General features: G+C 45.6%; 1 protein-coding gene across 3 annotated transcripts; it reads right to left on the bottom strand.

Moving 5' to 3' along the window:
- Positions 1–2,762: 2,762 nt before the first annotated feature.
- LOC138676376 (perilipin-2-like) lies at positions 2,763–23,110 on the bottom strand. 3 transcript variants are annotated; one of them, XM_069765597.1, is made up of 7 exons: positions 22,871–23,110; positions 7,676–7,871; positions 4,862–4,944; positions 4,532–4,784; positions 3,798–3,982; positions 3,437–3,571; positions 2,763–3,358 (listed from the first exon to the last, which is right to left on the bottom strand). In XM_069765597.1, the coding sequence occupies exons 1-7, from the start codon at positions 22,919–22,921 to the stop codon at positions 2,954–2,956; spliced, it is 1,308 nt and encodes a 435-aa protein (XP_069621698.1). In that variant the 5' UTR covers positions 22,922–23,110; the 3' UTR covers positions 2,763–2,953. The 3 variants fall into 3 exon arrangements, with proteins under 3 accessions (XP_069621698.1, XP_069621717.1, XP_069621707.1); XM_069765616.1 differs by lacking the exon at positions 22,871–23,110 and adding an exon at positions 7,999–8,711; XM_069765606.1 differs by lacking the exon at positions 22,871–23,110 and adding an exon at positions 8,535–8,691.
- Between the last annotated feature and the right edge of the window lie 1,017 nt (positions 23,111–24,127).

The raw sequence follows: 24,127 nt of genomic DNA on the forward strand, positions 1-24,127 counted from the left end.
AGAACAGGCACATCTGGAAGATGCGCTTATTCTGGCACTTGGCCACTCTCTTCCCATTCCCGTGTAGCGGTGGGATATGGGGTAATGAAGGGTTAATGCCACCTTGCTATTGTAAGGTGACATTAAGCCTAATTAATAATGGAGAGGCGTCAGTTGACACCTATCCATTATTAATCCAATTGTAGTAAAGGGTTAAATAAAACACAAACACATTATTTAAAATTATTTTAATGAAATAAAAACAATGGTTGTTGAGTATTTTATTCTATGCCCAATCCAGTCACTGAAGACCCTCGTTCTGTGAAAGAAAAAAACATGGTTTATTATGTTTTTTTCTTTCACAGAACGAGGGTCTTCAGTGACTGGATTGGGCGTAGAATAAAATACTCCAACAACCATTGTTTTTATTTCATTAAAATAATTTTAAATAATGTGTTTGTGTTTTATTTAACCCTTTCATTCAATTGGATTAATAATGGATAGGTGTCAACTGACGCCTCTCCATTATTAATTAGGCTTAATGTCACCTTACAATAGCAAGGTGGCATTAACCCTTCATTACCCCATATCCCACCGCTACACGGGAATGGGAAGAGAGTGGCCAAGTGCCAGAATAGGCGCATCTTCCAGATGTGCCTGTTCTGGGGTGGCTGGGGGCAGATATTTTTAGCCAGGGGGGAGGCCAATAACCATGGACACTCTCCAGGCTATTAATATCTGCCCTCAGTCACTGGCTTTACTACTCTGGCGGAGAAAATTGCGCGGGAGCCCACGCCAATTTTTTCCGCCATTTAACCCTTTATTTTAAGAGCTAGAACGGCCAAATTTTGCAGATACACTACTGACATTAGTAGTGTGGAATCTGCAAAAAAAAAAAAAAAAAAAAAAAAAAAATGGAGAGAAGACATGGTTTACTGTATGTAAACCATGTCTCAAATCATGTCGGGTTTTAGGAAGGAGAAAGAAAAAGCCGGTAATTGAATTACCGGCTTTCAAGCTGTATAGCGCTGGAAAAAATATTAATATATACATATATGTGTCTAATGAGATATATATAGATATATATATATATATATATATATATTTTTTTTTTTTTTTCTATTTGGGACACATGGATCATTTCTATAGCGGTATGTTGGTTTTGCAAGCCTGCGAGAAAACCACGCAGTACAGATGCCATACGGATTACATACGGAAGATGCCATGCGCAAAAAACGCTGACACCCTGCCTACGGAGGAGCTACGGACCACTATTTTCGGGACATTTCAGCGTATTACGGCGGTAATATACGGACCGTATTTTCATACGCTGAGTGTGAAGCCGGCCTTAGACTTACAGCTTTCAATGGACGCTAGTGTATTTATGACCACTTTCTATGGATGCCACTTATGGTCTCCTCTTTCCAGATCAGTGAAGGCACATTACATCGATAAAGCCAGTGTATATCAGAGCCAGCACAAAGAACTTGTGCCATATTTGATAAGTAGACCTAGTCAGCCAGCACTGACCCAAAAGGAGGGAGGTAGTGGCAGAAGGGAGCAGGTGACATCTTTTAATCAGAACAGATGCAGCCAGTATTCAGCATAGGGAACAGCCGATCTTGGACTATTCATCTCTGGCACAGCGCTCATCCCCTACAACTGAACGCTTAGAGCCAGTCATGCATTGCATAGATGTCTGAATGAGACATCACAGGGCTGCTTATAACTGTAAAGGCAAACCTGCTGATGTGGCCCTCTGACAAGGAGTGACACCCCTACTTCAGAACATCAGTTCAGACACCCAAGTGTTGCATTTAGGCACTCCAGCAACATAATGTTGTATTACAGATTAAATGAAAGTGTAAATATCCAAGGACAAAGCCTTCATAAGTGAATTAAGCCCAAACGAGCTCAACCATCAAGATATCTTTTTTTCTCTTCCCTCTCTCCCCCCCACTTATAGCCACTAAACTTTCCAGAGGCCCTTGGATCATACAAAGCTACTACTGGCCACAGACTAAAGGTACCTTCACACACACACACACAGCAACGCTGCAGCGATACCGACAACGATGTCGATCGCTGCAGCGTTGCTGTTTGGTATCTGGAGAGCTGTCACACAGACTGCTCTCTAGTGACCAACAATGCCGGTAACCAGGGTAAACATCGGGTTACTAAGCGCAGGGCCGCGCTTAGTAACCCGATGTTTACCATTGTAAAGTTAAAAAAACAAACACTACATACCGCCGTCTGTCCCCGGCGCTCTGCTTCTCTACACTGGCTGTGAGCGCTGGGCAGCCGGAAAGCAGAGAGGTGATGTCACCGCTCTGCTTTCCGGCCGCTGTGCTCACAGCCAGAGCAGAGAAGCAGAGCGCCGGGAACAGACAGCGGTAGGTAAGTATGTAGTGTTTGTTTTTTTAACTTTTACAATGGTAACCATCGGATAACTAAGCGCAGCCCTGCACTTAGTAACCCGATTGTCTTCGCTGGTAACCAGGGTAAACATTGCTGAATCGGCGTCACACACGCCGATTCAGCGGGAGAGCCAGCGACCAAATAAAGTTCTGGCCTTCTAGCTCCGACCAACGACATCACAGCAGGATCCTGATCGCTGCTGCGTGTCACACTGAACGATATCGCTAGCCAGGACGCTGCAATGTCACGGATCGCTAGCGATATCATTTAGTGTGAAGGTACCTTAAGGCCAGCCATCTCCTTATATGAGTACAGAGGAAATCCTGAAGTCACAACACAATGACTACAAGTCAAAACCAGATAATACATGTCTCAGCATTTTATTATTACTAAAGTGCCCAAAATAGTGGACAGTGTGGGGAAGGGGGCCCATACATTAGTGATACCAGATTTGTGAATAGCAGCAGAGATATCCAGGCGTTAGACCAAGTCCAATGTTAAAGAGATCTGCCACATGGTCTAATGCCAGTTACTGGCCCTCAGATCAAGATTGCGTTTATCCATTAAAGTGATCATGCATCTCATCAGAAGCTTGGATTTTACTCCTCTTTAATGGAATCTCCACATCTGCTTCTTGCTCCTCATGGTGGCTACTAGCCAGTTGGGGATAAAAAGCACCAGCCAATTTAGTGTTTAGGACGTAGTTCAGCATATCATCCATACTAGCCTTTATTCTTGTGAACTTGTCATTTGTTGCGATTAAAAGGCTTGCAGACATTTCTCTGAAGGAAGAGGCAGAGTGGAAGTTTTGGTAAACATCTGCACCCATGGCACCAACACTATGAACCTTGGTTTGAATGTTCTGTGGAAGACCTCGTACGCTGGAGACCAGAGACAAACATGTAGTCTGCAGGTGCTGAGTGAGATTTCGGGCAATAGTCAGTATGTGGGATTCAATTTGCTGTAATTGGAAATTGACAGGTTATATTTTAATATACAAGTGATGTCGAGGATAAGCCTTCTGGAGGAATATCATTACCTCTGCACCCTCAGTGTTTCCACCAGCATCTGCTCCTGTGCCTTTTCTCCACTCCACCCATTTGTTGTATATGTTCTCCTGGGCATCATGGATCTTCAGACTTACATCATTCAGGTTTTTTCTTGCGTAATCAAGCTTAAAGAAAGGAATACATTTACTTGGGTTTGTAGAAGACTGGTTGGATGGGGAAGGTGCAAGTATATGCAATACATCTGTGTTATTAATCCCCCTATAACCGTTACTACCTAAAACAGTCATGTTTGAATGGTACTCCCACATGTCAAACATTAAAGAGAAGCTGCATTCATGAGACTCATGAAGGTTATGACAGATGTTTAAGGTTACAAGTACATTTACTAACCAGGCTGACAGTGCTCTTGAGATGAGCAATGGCCTTTTGACTCCTGCATTTTGCATCCTTGATCCTGGTCAAAGCCTGTTGATAAGAACGCTTGCGGACCTTAGTAGAGAGCAACCCCAGGCGCACATAGTAACCAGGCTCATCTTGGGACACCTCAAAGCCTTCTGTCTTAGTTGCTTCTTTAGCTATAAAAGAGAAGTTATGCCCATATAGTCAACATAAGGAGCAACAGGGAAGGTTCTTAAAGAAGCACTCCCAGCAAGGTTCAGCTTTACTATATTGCAATCCTACTTTACCGTGCGCTAACAATTGCTCATTTTGCCATCTACCCAGCTAATTCTTCCATTAGGACATAGTCTATATAAAAAAAAAAAAAAAAAAAACAAAGTAGAAGGCTTCAGCTAGTCTGTAGAAACAGGAAGTCACTTCCCTGTTACCGAGTCCCTGGTGGGAGAAGGAGTGAAGCAGCTGGGTCAGGAGTTACAGGGAGGACTGTGCAGGGAAAGAAAGACTGGTGTTACTACAAAGAAAAAGGAGAATTAGCTGGGTAGAAAGTCAAGATGAGCAATTCATTACACAGTGCTATATAAAATATGATGACCAATATATGATGGATAAAACCTTGGATGGGAGAGCTTCTGTAGAGAAACCAGACAAGCTAGTATTTGGACTGCCTCAGCAAGTCAATATCCCTTGTGCACACAAGTTGGCAGGCCTGGTAGGTTTTGGCTTACCCAGCTCCTCATGTGTTGCTGGCAGGTAGTGTTCCATTAGAGATTCAGACCTGGTTAGTGCAGAATCCACATGGTTGCTCAGGATCTTCACAACACGGCTTCCCAGGACAGTGTTAATGCTGCCATGTACAACAGCCCTAGTCATCTCCACACCATCCTGCACAGCTCCCTTTGTTTTATCCACTACTCCTGTGATACTATGGACTACAGCATCTCTGGCACCAACAACGGCTTCTGAGGCATTAGCCACAACCTAAGAAATACAAGATGGCACTTGTGTAATGTAACCTGAAGTGAAATGTAAGGGCCGCCATCATTTTAGCAGCTTACCTTCCCAGGAGGCTGATGCAGAATAGGCAACTTCTCCTCAATCTTGTCCAGCCCAACACAGGCCATATTGTTTGCCACAGAAACTGAGGGGAAGAAGGGGACATTGATGCAATAGTCATCTGTGTACAGAAGGCAGCAGAGACCTGAGTAATACTAGGACTGGTGATATAGGAAGTAGGCAATTACCTAAAAGCCTGGGTGTCATGGCCATTGTGGAGAAGTTATATTTAAGAGGTCTTGGATTTTTGGTTAGAAAGGAAAGCCATTTAAAGCTTATTTTCTACACTATTGAGGGCATTTGATAGCCTTCTTTAGCTTGGGTTGCACTATACATCAGGCTGCAGAATGAAAGGAATGGAATTGTCAGCAGGCTTTTAATGTGCAATTTGAGGGCAGCATGAGGTAGTGGCAGACACAGATTTCATCAGTGTGTCACAACAGGTATGTTATCAGCAGATCACTACAGACATAGCAGCCTGGATGTCTTCTGGTCCAACCTCACCCCCAGCACAGATTAGTAGCTACTGGCAATATATACTGAGAGGTAAACTAGCAAACACTGATCACAACTGCTGCACCCAGAAAACGAGCGATACATTGCTAGAATTAGGTTGCTTGCCCACAATCAGGATTAGCAGCGTTTGGATGAAGGGCCCTTGAGCTGCATTCAAAAATGCTGTGTTTTACAGTAAGAGCAGTTGATAGAAATTCCTTGCCCAGTGTTGCCATTTGATGCGGTAGAAACTGACATGCAGTGCGGGTTTACGAGACACAGCATATCAATTTCTGTTGGAGACACTATAGATATTGGATGTGGTAAATCTGCATTGTTCAGTGGACACATGAGGATTTACCGGCGTGATTAGAACACAACAGAAATACACTACTTCTGGTTCATGGGAATCTAGCCTTAGGGTGGTACCTCAGAGGAGGTAACAAAAAGCTGGTGACAGATTCACTATTCTGAGGAGTCAGTTAGCCCCCTGTGCATATAAGACATCATTTACATAAACGGAATGAGTACTACTGGTGTCAGCTTTGCATCAGGTTTTTTTTCTTCTTACAGGTCCGCCATCATGGCATTACTGCCCTTACTGGCATATGGGGCCCAGAGTGGGCCCCCTCTGCTCACCAAGCCCCTGAGGATCCTGCTGGCTCAGTAACTGAATGTGTTCTCAGACACGTTCAGTTAAGATCTATTGCCGTACGGGACAAACCTTATGCAACGCAACAGTTGACAGCCGCCAGCCAGTCAGAGGCCGGCAGCTGACCGCACGCATGTCACCATACGTCAGAACGATGGTCCACGTCTCAGTGGTATCAAGCAGAGGACACCGCTGGACCTCGACCAGGTAAGGAGAAACTGTCGAGCTGCACCATGGGTTCCAGAATGGGGATATTTGAGGATTACAGTTCAGTCTGGGGAGGAGAGGCCCAGTTACTGTGCAGGGCGACACGGTTGGTTTAACCCCCCTTCATCTGACAGTTTAGACAAATCCACAGAACACAAAGGGTACTATTTGTATATCCACAATGCCACCATGGGCAATAATCTATATAGTATTCTATACAAGTAACCAGTGCGCTGTGGAAAGCCCACTAACCAGGGATAGGGACAACCATAGCCAGAATGTGGATAAAAGCAAGATAAAACACCAAGCAAAAATAAAAGCAATTCATATAAATATATTAAAAGAGTTTTATATATAAAAGGTCGGCCTGTACTAAACTTTCCTTTTATATATAAAACTCTTTTAATATATTTATATGAATTGCTTTTATTTTTGGTACACATACTCTTTGTCCTTGTGTGTATAAATCATGAGTTAGTAGAATATACATTTTTTGTTGCCACTTGTATCTAAATAAAGGCGTTATTTATATATCTTTGCTTGGTGTTTCATCTTGCTTTTATCCACATACTGGCTATGGTTGTCCCCTTCATCTGACAGTGTAGAGGTTAGGGAAAAATTGGGGAATGTGTCCCAGATAACTTGTTTTCTGTAGAGACTAGTCCTGACTGGAAGAAGTAATCGCCGTGTGCACTGGAGGAAGATGAAGGACTTCAACTAGAGAAGTCACTGGCAAGTCAGTTACTTATACACTATATACAGAGCTCCTATGTATAATGACACTAGTGATTACCATTACCTCTACACTGACACTAAACACAAAGCTCGTGTATAATCACATTTATGGTAAAGCTAGGATTTTTTTTTCCTATTTTAATTGCGTTCAATGTGGTCCCTGTCATGGTGACAGCTTTAATTAAAAAAAAACACACCTTTTAGCAAAGACAAGAACTGCTGGTTATGTCGGCAATCTGTTAGATGGGAACTGATTATGTGAGATAGGCAAGGACATGGTACAGATGGAGTTTGTTTTTTTCTTTTTGAGTGGGCAGTGGAAGTGTGGAAAGTTTGAGGGTTGGAGGTGGAGTCTCAAGGAGGCCCAAAAAAATGGCCAGTATGGTGCACTGAAACACCTGGTGGCAGCCCTGCATCTTTAAATCACAAGTAAGCCCTTTATATCCGTGCCAAAAAACACCACACATGTTATGTTTTGCATGGACGTGTGAACTTCAGAGTAAAATTGATACAAGTTTTGATTTCTACATTGAGTATGGTTAACAGTTTTGTAACCATCTGTCCTTTCCTGATCTCTGCCGATTTAGGACAGACATCATTAATGTTCAATGTGCAGGAAATCAGCCTAGAGAACTAGACAAGAAACTAATCAGCAGAGATTTAGCCCAATACAGTAAGATCCCCACAAATACAGACGAGAGTGTTCCACACAAGAAGATAAACCTACTTTGAGGCTCTAGTTTCTGCAGGATTGGCATGGCCCCGGTGATGGCCACAGACGTGATGCTCCTCACACTCTTCTCTGCAGCGTCACATACAGACTTCAGGTAGGGATGGTGGTCTTTAGTGGTCACGTAGGCAGAGGACACCAGGTCATAGGTGGAGCTCACCAGTGGGAGGTTTATCAGCCTTACCACCACATTCTAAGGAAGAGACAGACATGGAAGAGTTGGACAAACAGCAATGTACTAATTATGTGAGAAATAGACCTCCATAAAGAGCATACAAGGACCACCAGCTACATACAGAGATAGTGGACGGCTCACTTACCCCTATAGAGCCCCATTACAGATCCAACACTGAGCTACAGATCAGTCATGGGCAGAATCCGCACTGAGGACACAGGAAAGTGCTGAGAACTGGACCAGGCCCAGCCTGAAGCCACAGCAGATCCTGGGACCATGCACCCTCATATGGGAGAGCACCACCCCTGGGTGCCAGTATCCTGCATGAGTGGGCATCTCCCACAGGACAAGGGGGCACACGGGTCATGTACACAATGGGGGCTCATGGTGATACCATAGTAGTGACCCTACAGCACAACCCTGGAATTAGACATCTAACTGCAGGACTAATAGTGATGGGATCAGAAAATACAGAGATCTCACTAGGAAGTCAGGGGTCTCCCTCCATGACCAGTAACACCCACATGGCAGCAGGGGAGGGTGCATTCCCACCACACTCACACAGGTAGCAGCAGGGGAGGATTGCATCTCCCTCCACACCTATATACACCGTAATGACAGCGGCTCCCCAGCATCACTGCACATTACTATCCCCCACTACATAACACAAGGAGTTGTTACCTGTTGCTGCTGCACCGTCTCAGACATGTTGCTAAGTGGAACCCTACAAAAACCAAAGCACAGTCACCACCAAAGGGAAGACCCCGCCCCCTGCTGCCAAAATGTGCGCTCTGCACGGAGGAGAAAGGGAGGACTGTCTGCTGCTCGGGCGCCTCCGCTCTTATAGGCGGTAACCACGCCCACCTGTCTCCGGGGAGGCTCCTGCTCTCAGCTGACTGGTGACGTCACGCAGTGTGCTCTCCTGACTGGTCGCGCCGTGCAGCGGTCACACGCGGTATTGCAGCTGTGTGATGAGAGCGGTGAGCAGGGCCGTGTATGGGCTGAGGTCACGTGTACATATGGCGGTTATTGCTCCGCACAGTGGCTGCCGGTGTAATCTCTCCCTTCTCCCCACACAGGGTCCATGGCTGTCGGCCGCACTGGGGTGGTCGCTCCTTTCTCTCCTGACACACACAGGAGTGCGCACTGTGCCGAGCTCCTGGCTTCTCTAGGAAAGCAGATGTGCCTGAGGCGTCTTAAGAGAGCGTGTCCATGGTCCGGATTGCCGGCGCTTTTGACGGAGCGGAAAACCTGCTGCGCCCAAAGCTCCGCCCCCTTCTGTACTTGCGGTGATTCCGGATGTGTTCATTGCACACATCCGGAATCACCGCACCCCATACATAGGGCTGTGTTATTTACCAAGGTAAACAGACATGCTGCGTTCTAGAAAGATGCGCCGCATGTCCGGAAACGCAGGGCCGCCGGATGCAGGTTCGCACGCATAGTGGAGACTTGATTTTATAAAATCTCTATGCCATAACATCAGGATGCTGCGAGTTGAACGCTGTGGCTGTACGCAGTGTTCAATCCGCAGCTAATCCGGATGTAATCCAGCCCGTAGACACATACCCTTAGGGTCTGTGCACACGTTGCGGATTTGGCTGCAGCAAATATGACGCTGCGGATCCGCAGCAGTTTGCCATGCGTTGTACAATACCATGTAAACGTATGTAAAACAAAAACCGCAGTGCACACGCTGTGGAAAAACACACGTGGAAACGCAGCAGTTTATTTTCCTCAGCATGTCAATTCTTTGTGCGGATTCCGCAGCGTTTTACACCTGCTCCATAATTGGAATCCATAGGTGTAAAAACCGCACAAAAACCGCAGTAAATCCGCAGGTAAAACGCAGGGCGTTTTACCTGCGGATTTTTCAGAATCTGAGCGGAAAAATCTGCACATGAATCCGCAACGTGTGTACATACCCTTATGTGCCGGAGTCCAGAGGCATCTGCAGGCCCAAAGCAGATGTGCACTGTCCTTAAAGGGAAACCTGTCGCCCCCCAAAATCGAAGATGAGCTAAGCCCACTGGCATCAGGGGCTTATCTACAGCATTCTGTAATGCTGTAGATAAGCCCCCGATGTATCCTGAAAGATGAGAAAAAGAGGTTAGATTATACTCACCCAGGGGCGGTCTGGGTCCGATGGGCGTCGTGGTCTGGTCTGGGGCCTCCCATCTTCATAGGATGACATCCTCATCTTGTATTCACGCTGCGGCTCCAGCGCAGGTGTACTTTGTCTGCCCTGTTGAGGGCAGAGCAAAGTACTGCAATGCGCAGGCGCTGGGCCTCTCTGACCTTTCCAGGCACCTGCGCACTGCAGTACTTTGCTCTGCCCTCAACAGGGCAGACAAAGTACGCCTGCGCTGGAGCCGCAGCGTGAATACAAGAGGACGTTATCTTTTTTTTTTAATCAATTAGTGTTTATTGAAGATTTCCAAAACAATACAGTGCAGTTAAACAGTAATAACAGTAACAGAGGTCAACTAAAAATGACCAGAAATAAGTAAGGAGAAAAACCAAACCAATCAGAAAGGAAGAAGTAGGGGAGAGCGGCGGGGGGAGGGATAGGTACATTTGGGGGAATGGGGGGGGAGGGGAGGAAAGGAGTATAGGCATTCACAAGACATCTAGCAATTCAGTTATAGATAAGGGGTCCTGGCAAACTATGGTAGAATAAGAATATTACAAACACAAAAACAGACATGTCAATTATGCTTACTTATTCCCACTCAAGTAAACGATCAAGGTGGTGCGGGTCAATAGAGGAATGACCACTATGTAACCAAGGGTGCCAAATATTTTGTCTTTTGGTTTTGGCAGTCATGGAGTGAGCCAAAGCGAGTTCATATTGGCAGTGGACATTAAGTTTATTAATTAATTCACTAATATTGGGAGGATTAGTGTCTTTCCATCTTGAGGCGACTAATAACCTGGCAGCTATTAGAATATGTGATAGTGTACCTCGAAGTATGTGTGGAATGTCCTCCAGGCCGATGTGAAGAATGGCCTGCCTAGGTGACAGAGTCAGCTGGATCCCCAAGACCTGTGCAATTAAAAGGTCCATATCTCTCCACCAGGGCTGAAGAATTGGACACGACCACCAGGTGTGTTCCAGAGTTCCCCTGTGACCGCACCCCCTCCAGCATTTGTCCGACCCGGCAGGGTCATAGTGAGCCACCTGAACCGGATATTGATACCATCTAAGGTGTACTTTTTTCAATTGTTCGAGATGATTGACGCAGGCAGATACCCGTAATACTTCACCCAGTCCCTCCTCCCAATCTATCGGGTCCGATAGGAAGTCCAGATCCTGTTCCCACTTGATCATATATGGCAGTTTAACATCTGCTGGGTCGTTTAAGGCTTTATATAATATTGAAATTCCCTTCGGGCCAGAGTCAGGCAACAAGAAATAACCATTAACCCTGTTATTTAAATGGGAGTTGAAGAAAGGCGAGTTTGGGGAATTATGAAGTAGATGACGTATCTGCAAATATTGATAGAAATATCTCCGGACATTCGGGAAGTTGGAGGCCAAGCGGTCAAAGGGGACAAGGCCAGCAGCATCCAATATCTGCCGTAATGTTACGATTCCAGCATCAACCCAAGGCTGGAGATTAATAAATGGGATGTGTGTCTCAAGGGCTTTTAAGGATAGGGAGTCATGAGATAATTTAATCAAGGAAGGGACCAGTGTCCTCCAATAGTGGAGCGCGATTTTCATGGTTGGTAAGGGAGGGGAATAATCAGTGATTGCAGTAGATTCAGCCTCAAGAATTGTACAGGTAGATCTAGTTTTGGCATAATAGTTTTCTATTTGGAGCCATCTATGGTCTTTGTCCGCCTGCCATCAGTCTCTAAGTCCAGTTAGTATGGCCGCTCTATGGTACAGCATGAGGTTCGGCATTCCCAGCCCTCCCAGTTTGTACGGATAGTACATCAAGGTCCTAGAGATTCTAGATTTTTTGTGTGACCAAATATAATCGTATGTCATAGTTTGTAATTTCAAAATCAAACGTTTGGGGATTTTTAATGGGATACACCTAAGGAGATACAGTATTTTAGGCAGGATCATCATTTTGAAAACATTAATCCTGGCAATCCAGGATGTCATAACTTTGTGAAAATGGTCAAGTTGTGCCCTAACCTGTGTGATCAATTTAGAGAAATTCTTCTCGACAATCTGTTCAGAGCCCGTCAATATAACTCCCAAGTACGGGATACCCTCTGTCATCCATTTAAATGGAAACTCAGCCTCCATTTTCGACTTGGCCGCGCACGGAACCGCCACCGGAAACAACAAGGACTTCGTGGGATTCAACCTGTAGTATGACACATTACTGAATTCCCTGAGTTCCAAGGTAATAGCTGTCAAGGATGTCTCCAAGTTGACACAGGATAGAATAACATCATCAGCATACAAGCCAATTCTGTGCTCCATCTGTCCAACCCTGATGCCAGTGATATTAATAGAGGTTCTTATGCGTTCAGCGAGCGGCTCAATGCACAGTGCGAAAATAATAGGAGAGAGTGGGCAACCCTGACGAGTGCCATTCGTGATCTGAAACGGACCAGATAAAAAACCGGACGTCAAGACCCTGGCACAAGGAGTCGAGTACATAGCACAGATTGCTGAGAATATTGGGCCCGACAGTCCAAACCTTTCCAATACTGCCCGAAGATACCTCCAGTGCACCCTGTCAAAAGCCTTCTCAGCATCAAGCGACAGGAATGCACTGGGTAGACCAGACAGCTCGGCTATTTTAATCAGATTCAGCATGCGCCGCACCCCATCTTTCGTCTCACGTCCGGCCACAAAACCCACTTGGTCCGGTGAAATTATAGTTGGGATACTAAGCTTTAGTCTGGACGCTATAATTTTAGTGAATATTTTGACATCCGAATTGAGCAGAGCAATGGGTCTAAAGTCACCAGGGTGTGTGAGGGGTTTCCCAGGCTTGGGTATGGTAGATATGGTAGCTTCCAAACCAGGAGCCGTCACAGTACCCGAGTCTCTCCACACCGAGAATAATCTCTGCAAATATGGAGTCAGCAACAGATAAAAGGATTTATAATAGTCATTCGTCAACCCTTCTGGGCCTGGGGCCTTATGAGATTTAGTTTGTTTAATCGTCGAGTTAATTTTTACATCTGTGAAGGGAGAATTAAGGTAGTTTAGCTGCTCAGATGTAATACGGGGTAATTTTATAGAGTCTAGATATTTATAAATAGATTGGGGATCCGGCTGGGCAGTAGAAGGGTCATATTTTAAATTATACAAGCCGGTATAATATTCTGCAAAAGCTTGGACTATGTCCTGAGCGTTCATGAGGACCTTCCCATTTTTATCTAAGATATGGTCCACTCTTGATTTAGCTTCCCTCTTACGTACTCTGCGCGCCAGGAGTGCACCTGCCCTATCACCTGCGGCATATAGATTAGTCTTGAATTTCTTCATGTTATGTGCATATCTGGCCAAGAGATTTTCTCTCAATTTAAACCTAATCTGATAGATCTCCTCAGAGATAGAAGGCATGGGAGCAGACTTGTTGATATTGTCTAAATATTGCAGGTGGAAAAATAAAGCCTTTCTGCCACTCTCCCTCTTCCTTTTCAGGTAGGAAGCTTGTTGGAGAAGCACACCTCTAATCACTACTTTATGCGCCAACCATAAGGACTCATCAGAAACCTCTCCATTATCATTTATCTGAAAGTAGTGTTCCAACTCCGAAGAGATTCTATCTAACACCTCCCCATTCAACAGCAATGCGTCGTTTAATCGCCACCTAAAGGCTGGGTTAGCTTGGTGTGCTAAAATAAGAGTTAGAGTGATGGGAGCGTGATCAGACCACGTTATTAAGCCTATAGTTGCGGATCTACATCTGGACAAGGTTGCACTGTCTGTTAGAAAATAATCAATACGGGAGTATGTGGAATGCCTGGAAGAGTAAAAGGTATAATCCCTCTCAGATGCATGCGAATATCTCCAATAATTATGCAGGTGAAAGTCGCCTGTGAGGAGAGTCAAGTCCCCTCTAGGTCGTCTGCTACCAGAAGAGCAATCAAGGTCCACATGCATGGGGAGATTAAAGTCACCACATATTATATTGCTGCCCTTCACATTGTCAGAGACCTCATGAAGGGTTGTTCTCAGGAATTTATGTTGTCCCTCATTGGGAGCATAAAGATTTGTCAACGTGTGTAACTCACCATTCAATAAGCACGTGATAGTTAAGCACCTACCCGTGGGGTCATTACTTTGCGCTATCAATTTAAAAGCGATTGTATTTTTCACCATGATGCACACACCAGCCTTTTTGGTTGGGCCATTAGCAAATAGAATGTGTGGGAAGAGGGGATGACGAAGCCTAAAATTATCCTCGACCAACAAATGGGTCTCCTGCAAGCAGATAATATCTGCCCTCGACCGCTTCACCTCCCTCCACATCATAGATCTCTTCTCAGGGGAGTTTAAACCCCTGAGATTCAAAGAAAGAATTTGTAAAGTCATGGTACCATTATACTAAAGTCTATACTGCTGGTATTACCCAGTGACCCCACTGGCGGTGTACCAAAGCTTATATACAAATAACTGCCAGTTCCATAATAACAATCAAAAATCAATATAGACAGAGAATGCCCGGGGATTTGGAGAGAAAAAACCTGGAGGGAAGAAAGGGGAAGGGCAAGTATGTAGTAAAAAGAACCAGCAAATAAAAAGAAGTAAAAAAAAAGGCAAAAAGAAAACAAAACAAAACATAGGTCAATGTAACGAGGAATCCTCGTAGGAACGTCTGGAACAGTCCAGACAGTCCGCAGAACAGAATCTGCGTGGAGGGGTGGAAGTGAGAGGTTCACAATCCAAAGGCCCACTGAGGGGTGCAGTAGGAGAGCTCAGCAATCCAGACACCGTCCGTGTGGCACTGTCAAACCGTAGACCTGTCTGAGGCTATTTTCTTTCCTGTATCCGCAGGTCTGGGAGCAAAGGGTATTTTCCAGGCCGTAAGCCTCTCCTCTGCCTGTTTAGGCGAGGGGCAGGCGACCGTGCGTCCTTCATAAGTGATAATCAAATGAACAGGATTAAACCCCCATCGGTAACGTATGTTGATGTCCCTCAATGCTTTACAGACATGGGCGTATTCTCTCCTTTTGGCCAGGGTAGCAGCTGACAAATCCGGGAAGACCTGGAGATCCCGGAATTCAGGGGGAAGGTCAGGGGGGCTCCTTATCTGCCGCAGGAATGTCTCTTTAGTAGTGTACAAATGAATCCGTGCAAGGATGTCTCTAGGAAGAGATGGGTCTAGATGCTTGGGCTTGGGTGTTCGATGTACCCTGTCCGCCAGGAGATCTCTCGAGGAAAGTGAGGGCAGGGCAGCCTGCATAAAATTCTGGAGGAAAGCAGCTAAATCTTTATCTGCAACATTCTCAGGGATTCCTCTCACACGAATATTGTTCCTCCTGGATCTGTCCTCTAAGTCGTGCAATTTATTAAATGCCCCTGCTAACTTGCCTTTTATAACTTGGTTTTCATCCACCAGAGCGTTAATTACAGAGACATATTCGGACATTTTGTTTTCCAAATGATCCATGCGGGCCCGTAAGGAGTTAATGTCTCCTCTTATCTCCTTCAACATGTCCTGCATATCCTCTTTTAATGAGGCGCGTATAGATGTGAGGAATTCTTTCATATCCCCCCTGGTCATAGGTGCAGAGCTGCTATATTGTGCTCCCGCTGAGGTCTCACCTCTTTCTGAATCCTGGGAGCCGCGGGAGGAGTGTGATGATCTGGAGGGAGAAGCCCGCGCCATTTTCCCTGCGGCATGTGCGGTTTGAGACCGCGGAAAGAAATCTGGCAGGCGAGGAGAGGCCTTCTTATTAGATCTGCCTCGGGTCATCATGTGCCCAGTCGTGCTGCGGTTCTAGTGGTAAGCACCTCAGCGGTCAGGAGAGTCAGTGAAAGCCGGTATGAGCCGCGTTATGTCTGGTGATGCCAAAGCTCGTCACCTCATTTTAGGTCCAGCATGACAAGGTTAGGTGTGGGACAGGCCCAGGACAGTGTACTTGAGGGTACAACTCAGTGATGATGTTGTAGAAGCAGAGAAAACACATACAGGAAGCCCACTGTCTCTGATATATGTCTTATTTTTCTCCTGGGTGCTGCTGCAGGAAAAGGGATGGGATTCCAAAGAAATAGTTTATCTTCTCTTATGTAATAGAGTGACAGTGGTAGACGATCAGCTTCTGTTGACTAGAAGGGATATTGTCAGCCTCCCTTATCTCTCACACTGGAGTCGTGTTTGCTCAGCAGAGGAGGATCTGTCCTGGCCCCCCCACTATGAGAACAGGGCTATTGCAAGCGTGTGCAGGCTGTAATCACCTCTCTGCTCAGGGGGAATCTCCTAATAGATCTGACTGTGGGCAGAGAAGGATTAAGGAAACCTCTGGAAGATGATAAAAGTGCTGGTGTTTCTGCTGTTAGATGTTTGGGAAGCGAGAGGTGCAGAGAGCAAATCACAAGCCCTCCCCCACAGGAGAAGCACTGGCCTGTTACACTCACCAGGCCTCGAGGCTCAAAGTACCGTCACACTAAGCGACGCTGCAGCGATACCGACAACGATCCGGATCGCTGCAGCGTCGCTGTTTGGTCGCTGGAGAGCTGTCACACAGACAGCTCTCCAGCGACCAACGATGCCGGTAAGCAGGGTAAACATCGGGTTACTAAGCGCAGGGCCGCGCTTAGTAACCCGATGTTTACCCTGGTTACCAGCGTAAAAGTAAAAAAACCAAACACTACATACTTACCTACCGCTGTCTGTCCTCGGCGCTCTGCTTCTCTGTACTGGCTGTGAGCACAGCGGTGACGTCACCGCTCTGGTTTCCGGCTGCCCGACGCTCACAGCCAGAGCAGAGAAGCACAGCGCCGGGGACAGACAGCGGTAGGTAAGTATGTAGTGTTTGTTTTTTTTACTTTTACGCTGGTAACCAGGGTAAACATCGGGTTACTAAGCGCGGCGCTGCGCTTAGTAACCTGATGTTTACCCTGGTTACCAGCGAAGACATTGCTGAATCGGTGTCACACACACCGATTCAGCGATGTCAGCGGGAGTCCAGCGACGAAATAAAGTTCTGGACTTTCTTCCCCGACCAACGACATCACAGCAGGGGCCTGATCGCTGCTGCCTGTCACACTGGACGATATCGCTAGCCAGGACGCTGCAACGTCACGGATCGCTAGCGATATCGTCTAGTGTGACGGTACCTTTAGGCTCCAGAGATCCCTTCACACTCTGTAAAAGCTATTTTCTTGTGGTCAACCAGATGCAGCACACTCTCATGCAGGCTTAGATGGTAAGACAAGATGATTTACAGCAGCAATGTGGCCGATGGATGTTGATTTCCAGGCTGAAGATCAGGAGCTCCTGGAAGAAGCTTCCTCTCTTGATGGTGCCTAAGCCACACCCCCAAGAGGACGTTATCTTAAGATGGGAGGCCCCGGACCGCAGCGCCCATCGAACGGGACCGCCCCTGGGTGAGTATAATCTAACCTCTTTTTCTCATCTTTCAGGATACATCGGGGGCTTATCTACAGCATTACAGAATACTGTAGATAAGCCCCTGATGCCAGTGGGCTTAGCTCTTCTTTGATTTTGGGGGTGACAGGTTCCCTTTAACCCCTTAGGGTATGTTTCCATGGTCAGGATTGCTTCAGGATTTGACACAGGTCAGATCTGCACCAAATCTGCACCTGAGGTCACTGTCAGGTCACCTGCATTTTTCATGCGTTTTTTAATGCGGATTTATGTGTGTTTTTTAAGCTAAATAAAGATATACAAAAAAAAAGAGTTGTGATGTAATTTCTTGTCCAACCTCTTCTTTTACATACTCTATTTATTATTATTATTATTATTTATTTATAGAGCACCATTGATTCCATGGTGCTGTACATGAGAAGGGGTTACATACAAGTTACAGATATCACTTACAGTAAGCAAACTAACAATTACAGACTGATACAGAGGGGCGAGGACCCTGCCCTTGCGGGCTTACATTCTACATGATTATGGGGAAGGAGACAGTAGGTTGAGGGTTGCAGGAGCTCTGGTGTTGGTGAGGCGGTAGCTTTGGTAGTGATGAGGCGGCAGCGGGGTCAGTGCAGGCTGTAGGCTTTCCTGAAGAGATGGGTTTTCAGGTTCCGTCTGAAGGATCCGAATGTGGTTGATAGTCGGACGTGTTGGGGCAAAGAATTCCAGAGGATTGGGGATATTCGGGAGAAGTCTTGGAGGCGGTTGGATGAGGAGCGAATAAGTGTCACTTTTCAACTGGCATTGAATGAGGGATAAGGCCAGACTAATATAGCCGAGCCAGAAAGACGATCAGTGAAAACAGCTGCTGAAGCTAAATCCAAGAAGCAGCCATACCACTCAAAACCACAGGAGGGAGCCAAAGAGCAGAACTCACAAAAATGCTACTTACAACCACCGGAGGGAGCCCAAGAGCGGAATTCACAACAGTGGCCACTTTAAGTAGCTTTTCTCATGATTGCATACACCTGGCTATGAAGTTCAAAGCTCAATGAGGTTAGAAAACCAAAAAAGTGCTTTAGTAAGTCAGTAAAAAGTAGGTAGGAGTATTTAAAACAAGAAAATGATAAGGGTGCCCTTACTTATGCACCTGTCAAATTTTGTTTGAATGCAGATTACACATTTTCTGTTAGTACAATAAACCTCATTTCAAGGCAGAAACATTACTGTGTCCAACAGTTATTAGATATATGAAACTGAAATAGCTGTTGCAAAAAAAAATATTTTTATAAAACATTAAGCTTAAGATTTATAGGGGTGCCCAAACTTTTTCATATAACTGTATATACAAAAAAAAAAAAAGAATTGTGATGTAATTTCCTTGTCCTGCCTCTTCTTTAGCTAATGCAAGTAGGGATCTACTACGTTACTGTGCGCAAGGGGAAGGCTACTGATTTCCACCTGGACAAGGAGACTCTGGAATTGCCATCAGACCGGCCAGACGCTACCTACCCTGTCATCCAGCACTCTGGACTGTGGAAGCCTTCAGTAAAGAGACTGCACCCATTGTGTCCTCGTTATTCACCGCGCCTTGCACCATCCAACATCACCATCTACACTTCTGGGAAGCCCTGGGGATATACTTCACCTGTGGGAAGGTATACCATCTAGCTGCCATTCCATCACCCCAGCGGAACCCTAAGCAGCGTCGGTCACCCTGACCGAATACCACAGGTGGCGTCACGAACACTACCGTTATCTACGAACTCTGCCTTTTAATGGGCGCCCCTCATAGGGCCACGGTCCGGGTTGGGCCACCGTGACATCCTCGCTGAGGGAACTGAAGGACCCGGTACCGAGTACCCCATTGCCCTTACATGGGGGCGATGCAAATCTTGGCATCACGAACAGGATCTACTTATGCCTGAAAAATCGGGTCATGTGTGCCTTAGGATTGTGCCAGAATCGTATTTGTACTGTTTGCGATTTAAGACTGTGTATCGCCATTTACCACCAAAAATTCCCGCCAAAATTGCCGCCATTACAGCGCCACGAGGAGCGCTGGAGAAGAAGAAGGGCGTGGAGTTGAGGGTGTTAAGGGGAGAATGTATGGCATATGAAGATATACTTAAATCAAACCAATATGGACGCTTTGCTTAACATTAGACTCGTGTAGCTTTAAGGTTTTCTGATTCACGGTCACAAGACTAAATTCTGTTGATTACTCTGTACCAGGATGTACCAAGATCCGTGTAAATCCCCTAGTATTATCGAGAGTAAATGTATCTGCACGAAGGTGAATCGATCGCCAATAAACCAAAGATAAGTAGAATACGTGCAGAGACAGATGTCAACTTGACCCAAGAGGCGCCATTAGGGCGATAATGGTACAGGAATAGATTAAAAGTAATAATCATTAGACTAATGGTACTATAGTAATAAAGATAATAACATAGAACATGTAAGATCAAAAGAGTTTTCTGATAAGTGTTAAGTTGGAAAAACCCATGATGTAATGTGCTGAGACTGCCCAATTTTTCCATAAAAAGAGCGGCCAACGAATAAAGAACCAGAAGTCTTTGAGAGACAATTGCTTGCATTTGTGTCCTGATTTTTCCGGCCGTAATACCTCACATCCAATTTGGCAGCAGACAACTAAGATGAGAACACACGCATCCCGTGTGCCCTAACATTTTGGCGCCCAATGTGGGGCTAGGATGAGAGTTCGAACCTGACCAGCCGCGAAGAAGACCTCCAATCTTGGACCGGACCACTCGAGGGTGGAGAAGTGCATCTCCTACTAGGTAATAAAATCATTCATCTTACCTATAACCCTCCAGTGTTTCCGTGCCGAGATAAAGGTCAGTCGGCTGTCAGACTCGGACATAGTGACCGTTCTGACAAGTCCTAGCACCAAAAACCCACCCTGGTCACGATTTCCTTAATTGTCTGCCTTATCTGTTTTGCCTCTCTGCTTTGCAGTTTTGTTTGTTTGCATATGTGGTACTACCTCAGCCAGCAGAAAAAGGGAGAAGTACTGAGCAATTTCACTGTCACTCTGGTTCCGGTCCTGCTCTCAGCTTGACCGATGGTCGCAGAAGTCTGAACTGTGTCTCTCCCAGTGGGCAAGTGGGAGTAGCGGATTGATTACTCTGAGTGATTTTACAACCTCTAAGTGGTTGGTGACTTCTTGCGGATGCCCACCGGAGATCACCTGGCTATGGTGATGATGTTTTGGCTGCAGCGTAAGTTCATAGGTTTTATTCTATAAGGGTGGAAGGGTAATTACAATTACCGTATTGATGTGACTGAGTGATTGCTCTCTCCCTGTCTACCTAAAGTGTGTTCTGCCCAGGTATAGACTTTTTTATCTCTACAGATCAGGCTGGCATATAGATTGATAAATTGTGAAGTGTTTTGTTGTCAGGGATTCACAGTATCTGACATCAGTGTTAGTTTTGGCTGTCTTTTGTCTGTTTGTATGGTATATGGTTTGCCGGCAGGAGGCGTACTAACATATGGTTAAAGTTTTGAATTCATTCTGTATATGTATATGTTGTGAGATTAGAGAATTAGTTAACCGGTTTTGTTTTGCATACTTTAGAATTGTAAAGCTAGTTGTTAAATGTGTTCATGAAGGAAGAGAATTCCTTGAATGGTAATTGCTTTTACTTGTACAGATATCTCTGGTAGTGTGAGATCCAAAGTCCATTGTTACTCTTTAGTTAATGTTTGACTAACGTCACTGCATTTTTCTGTGAGATGGTTTTTGAAATGATTTTTGTTAAAGTGAAAGTGTTGTGGAAGCGGATATTCTAGCAATTTATCTGGCATTTTTAGACTACGCATTTTCTAGGTATAGAAGAATTGTTAAATACCCTGGTGGTAATTGTTAGCTAACTTCCTATATCACTGTGTTCAAAATACTAGACATCACAATATCACTGAAGACTCCTCTCCTTTGACATAAGGAGTACATACAGCTTTCACAGTCACATAGCCAACTGTTCAAAACCCCGTGGGAACTTGTCTCAAGAGATAGACACACATGTCCCTCAGACGCACTAAAAATTCAGATGATAGAATGGGTGGGAGTAGTCAGTCAATACTCATAAGACAGACTCGACCCATAGGGGAGCAAGGAAAGAAAACGCATGTTAAGAAGAACCCTCCGACCCCAAAGGGGGGAGGATTAGATAAGAAGGTATGGAAGAATGTGTTAATGAGTAGAGAGCAGGGTCCTAGGCTTAGATATTATGAAATCCTACAGGGCCCTGAAGAATTTTATAAGATGGTAAAGAAAGTCAGAAGACAGGCATGGAGAGGGGAATATGACAAGGATACTGAATTTTATGCCAAACAGGCGCCTACAGAAAATGTGTCAGTTGCAACATCTGCATTGCAGTCACTGATACCGCCCATATACATTCCCGACGACTGGACATGTACCAGCTGTCAAACGCAGAATGCAGAATATCGTGAGACTTGTTCTGACTTGTCAGATGACCAACCCAAATAGCCCTACTTTCTATCCAACTATATATGTAGACGGAATCCCTTATGCTACATCCTGTCCAGCATCCACTATAGCTCCATTAATTAATGCAGTCTATAAAAAGAATAATGAAGGAGAAGATGAACATGACATGGAGGTACATGATCAAGCAGAAGAGGGAAGACAGGAATCAACAGCTCAGACTGATAATCCACAGCATCCACCACTATATGGTGGGAGTACATCATCATCATCATCTTCTAAACCTCAAAGCTTACACTCTCGCACACAACCTACTCCACACAAGGACCCCTGGAAATACCAGGATACAGACACCCTAGTGAGCAGCTTGCCAGACCCAGTGCAACATCCCATGCCATTTTATAAAAGGATGCATCAAATACAAAAGGCTCACTCTGCCTCATGGACATATTTAGAAAGGCTCACTCAAATTGCAGCAGGATATTCCCTTTAGTCAAGGATGTTACTAGCCCTTGAGCCTGACAACCTCCATGTAAAATGGCTTGAGTCACCTATATCTGGAGAATATTTTCTCCATAAGCTTTACGTCTGGGCTAAGAACCGCCTGCCAGCCCAGACCCCCACTCTCCAGGATGTCATGCAGGGGAAAGGAGAGCCTGTGGATAGTTTCTTCCATCGATGTAATCAAAAGTTGCAGGATCTCAGATTTGAAATGCAAGTTAATCAATTAGAAGGAACTGTGATACCCACCACTACCAAGCTCCAGACCCTGATAGGGCATTGGCATACTGAATCCGCAATCTATGAAAGTACGTATACCCTTACAGTCCACAAAAATACCCGAGAAAAGCATAATCAACATTGACTTACCAGACCCAGACTTTCTCACAAATGCAGTAGTGCCTTTTGTGGGGGGGTGGATGGTAACACACGGTACACTCCAAGGATCAGACCCCTACACAAAGGCCTACAACCTGCAGAGTATGCTGTCTCAATTGGTTGTCTCATCCACCTACCCTGTCAGTTTTACTAGGATCAGATCTACTACCAAAAATCCAAGCCAGCATTCTGTTTCATAAGGACGAACTGTCACTTTCACAGGAGCAGTCTGCAGAAGTGTATGGTCTCTTCTCTTTACAGGACACACCTGTAGATCATGTGGACATTGAACTGATGGCATTGATCCCAGACTCACTGCGGACACGAGGCCTGGAAGAAATTGGCAGGCTCAAAGTCCAGCCTATGAAGATGGAACTGGAGTCAGGAGCCTTGCTGCCATGGAAACTGCAATGGCCACCTTCCATTTCGTAATCTGCCTCCATTACAACAACAACTGGGAATATACCTGGAGCCCTGGAAGATGACACATCCCACTGAAGACAGGAAAGGAGCTGTCCAGCACATACCTCTGGCAGCCAAGCCAACACAGCTACAGTCCTTCATTGAACTAGTTTCCTGCCATCCCTGGAGCCTTGATGCCTCAAGGACACTCTTCAGTTCAACCAAGGAAGCCATCGATGGGGTTGACATGCTAATCTGCACTCACATCCTCTCTTGCTCTAGGACTGCCAGACTATAACAAATTGTTCTGCCTGTTTTGTCATGGAGAAGCAAGCCATGCAACTGGAGTCCTGACACAGCTTCACAGAAGGAGACAATGCCCTCCTGGGTACTACTCTTAACCCAGTGGCCCGTGGAGTCCCAACCTGCATGAGAACCACGTTGCAACCCACCTGTACTGGACAAGGCTTCTGACATCATTATGGGTCACCAGGGGAAGATCCTGGCCCATAGCACCTGTCTGCCATAGCAACTGCTACGTCTGCAATGCCCTATTCTGCTCAACGTTACTGTCTCCAGATGTGCTGTTCATAACCCAGCTACTCTCCTACTTCTGCCAAGGGGGGAGAGGGTGAAGATCACATCTCTGACACATCAGTGGAAGAGGTAGTCGACTCTGAAATGGCTCAACACGATTGTCTCACTGTCACGAGACAAGAAGACCTCTGGAAGATCCTGACCTGAAGCTCTTTGTGGTTTGACCAAGGTATGCAGACCAAGAAGGCCGTTCGCACACTGGTATAGCAGTAGTTACAGAAGATACCTGCTGCCAGCAAAACCGCTGCCTCCACCCAAAGGCAGGACTGCGGGCCTTAATAGAAGCATGCAACAGGTCGATTCAACACACAGCCACGACCAATCTGGAGGGAAAGAGATTTCATCATGGCTAAGGGAACACCAGTCAGAGACAGCCTAAGCCATACAAGAACGAA

The sequence above is a fragment of the Ranitomeya imitator genome, chromosome 1, assembly GCF_032444005.1.
Source record: "Ranitomeya imitator isolate aRanImi1 chromosome 1, aRanImi1.pri, whole genome shotgun sequence".
NCBI lineage: Eukaryota > Metazoa > Chordata > Amphibia > Anura > Dendrobatidae > Ranitomeya > Ranitomeya imitator.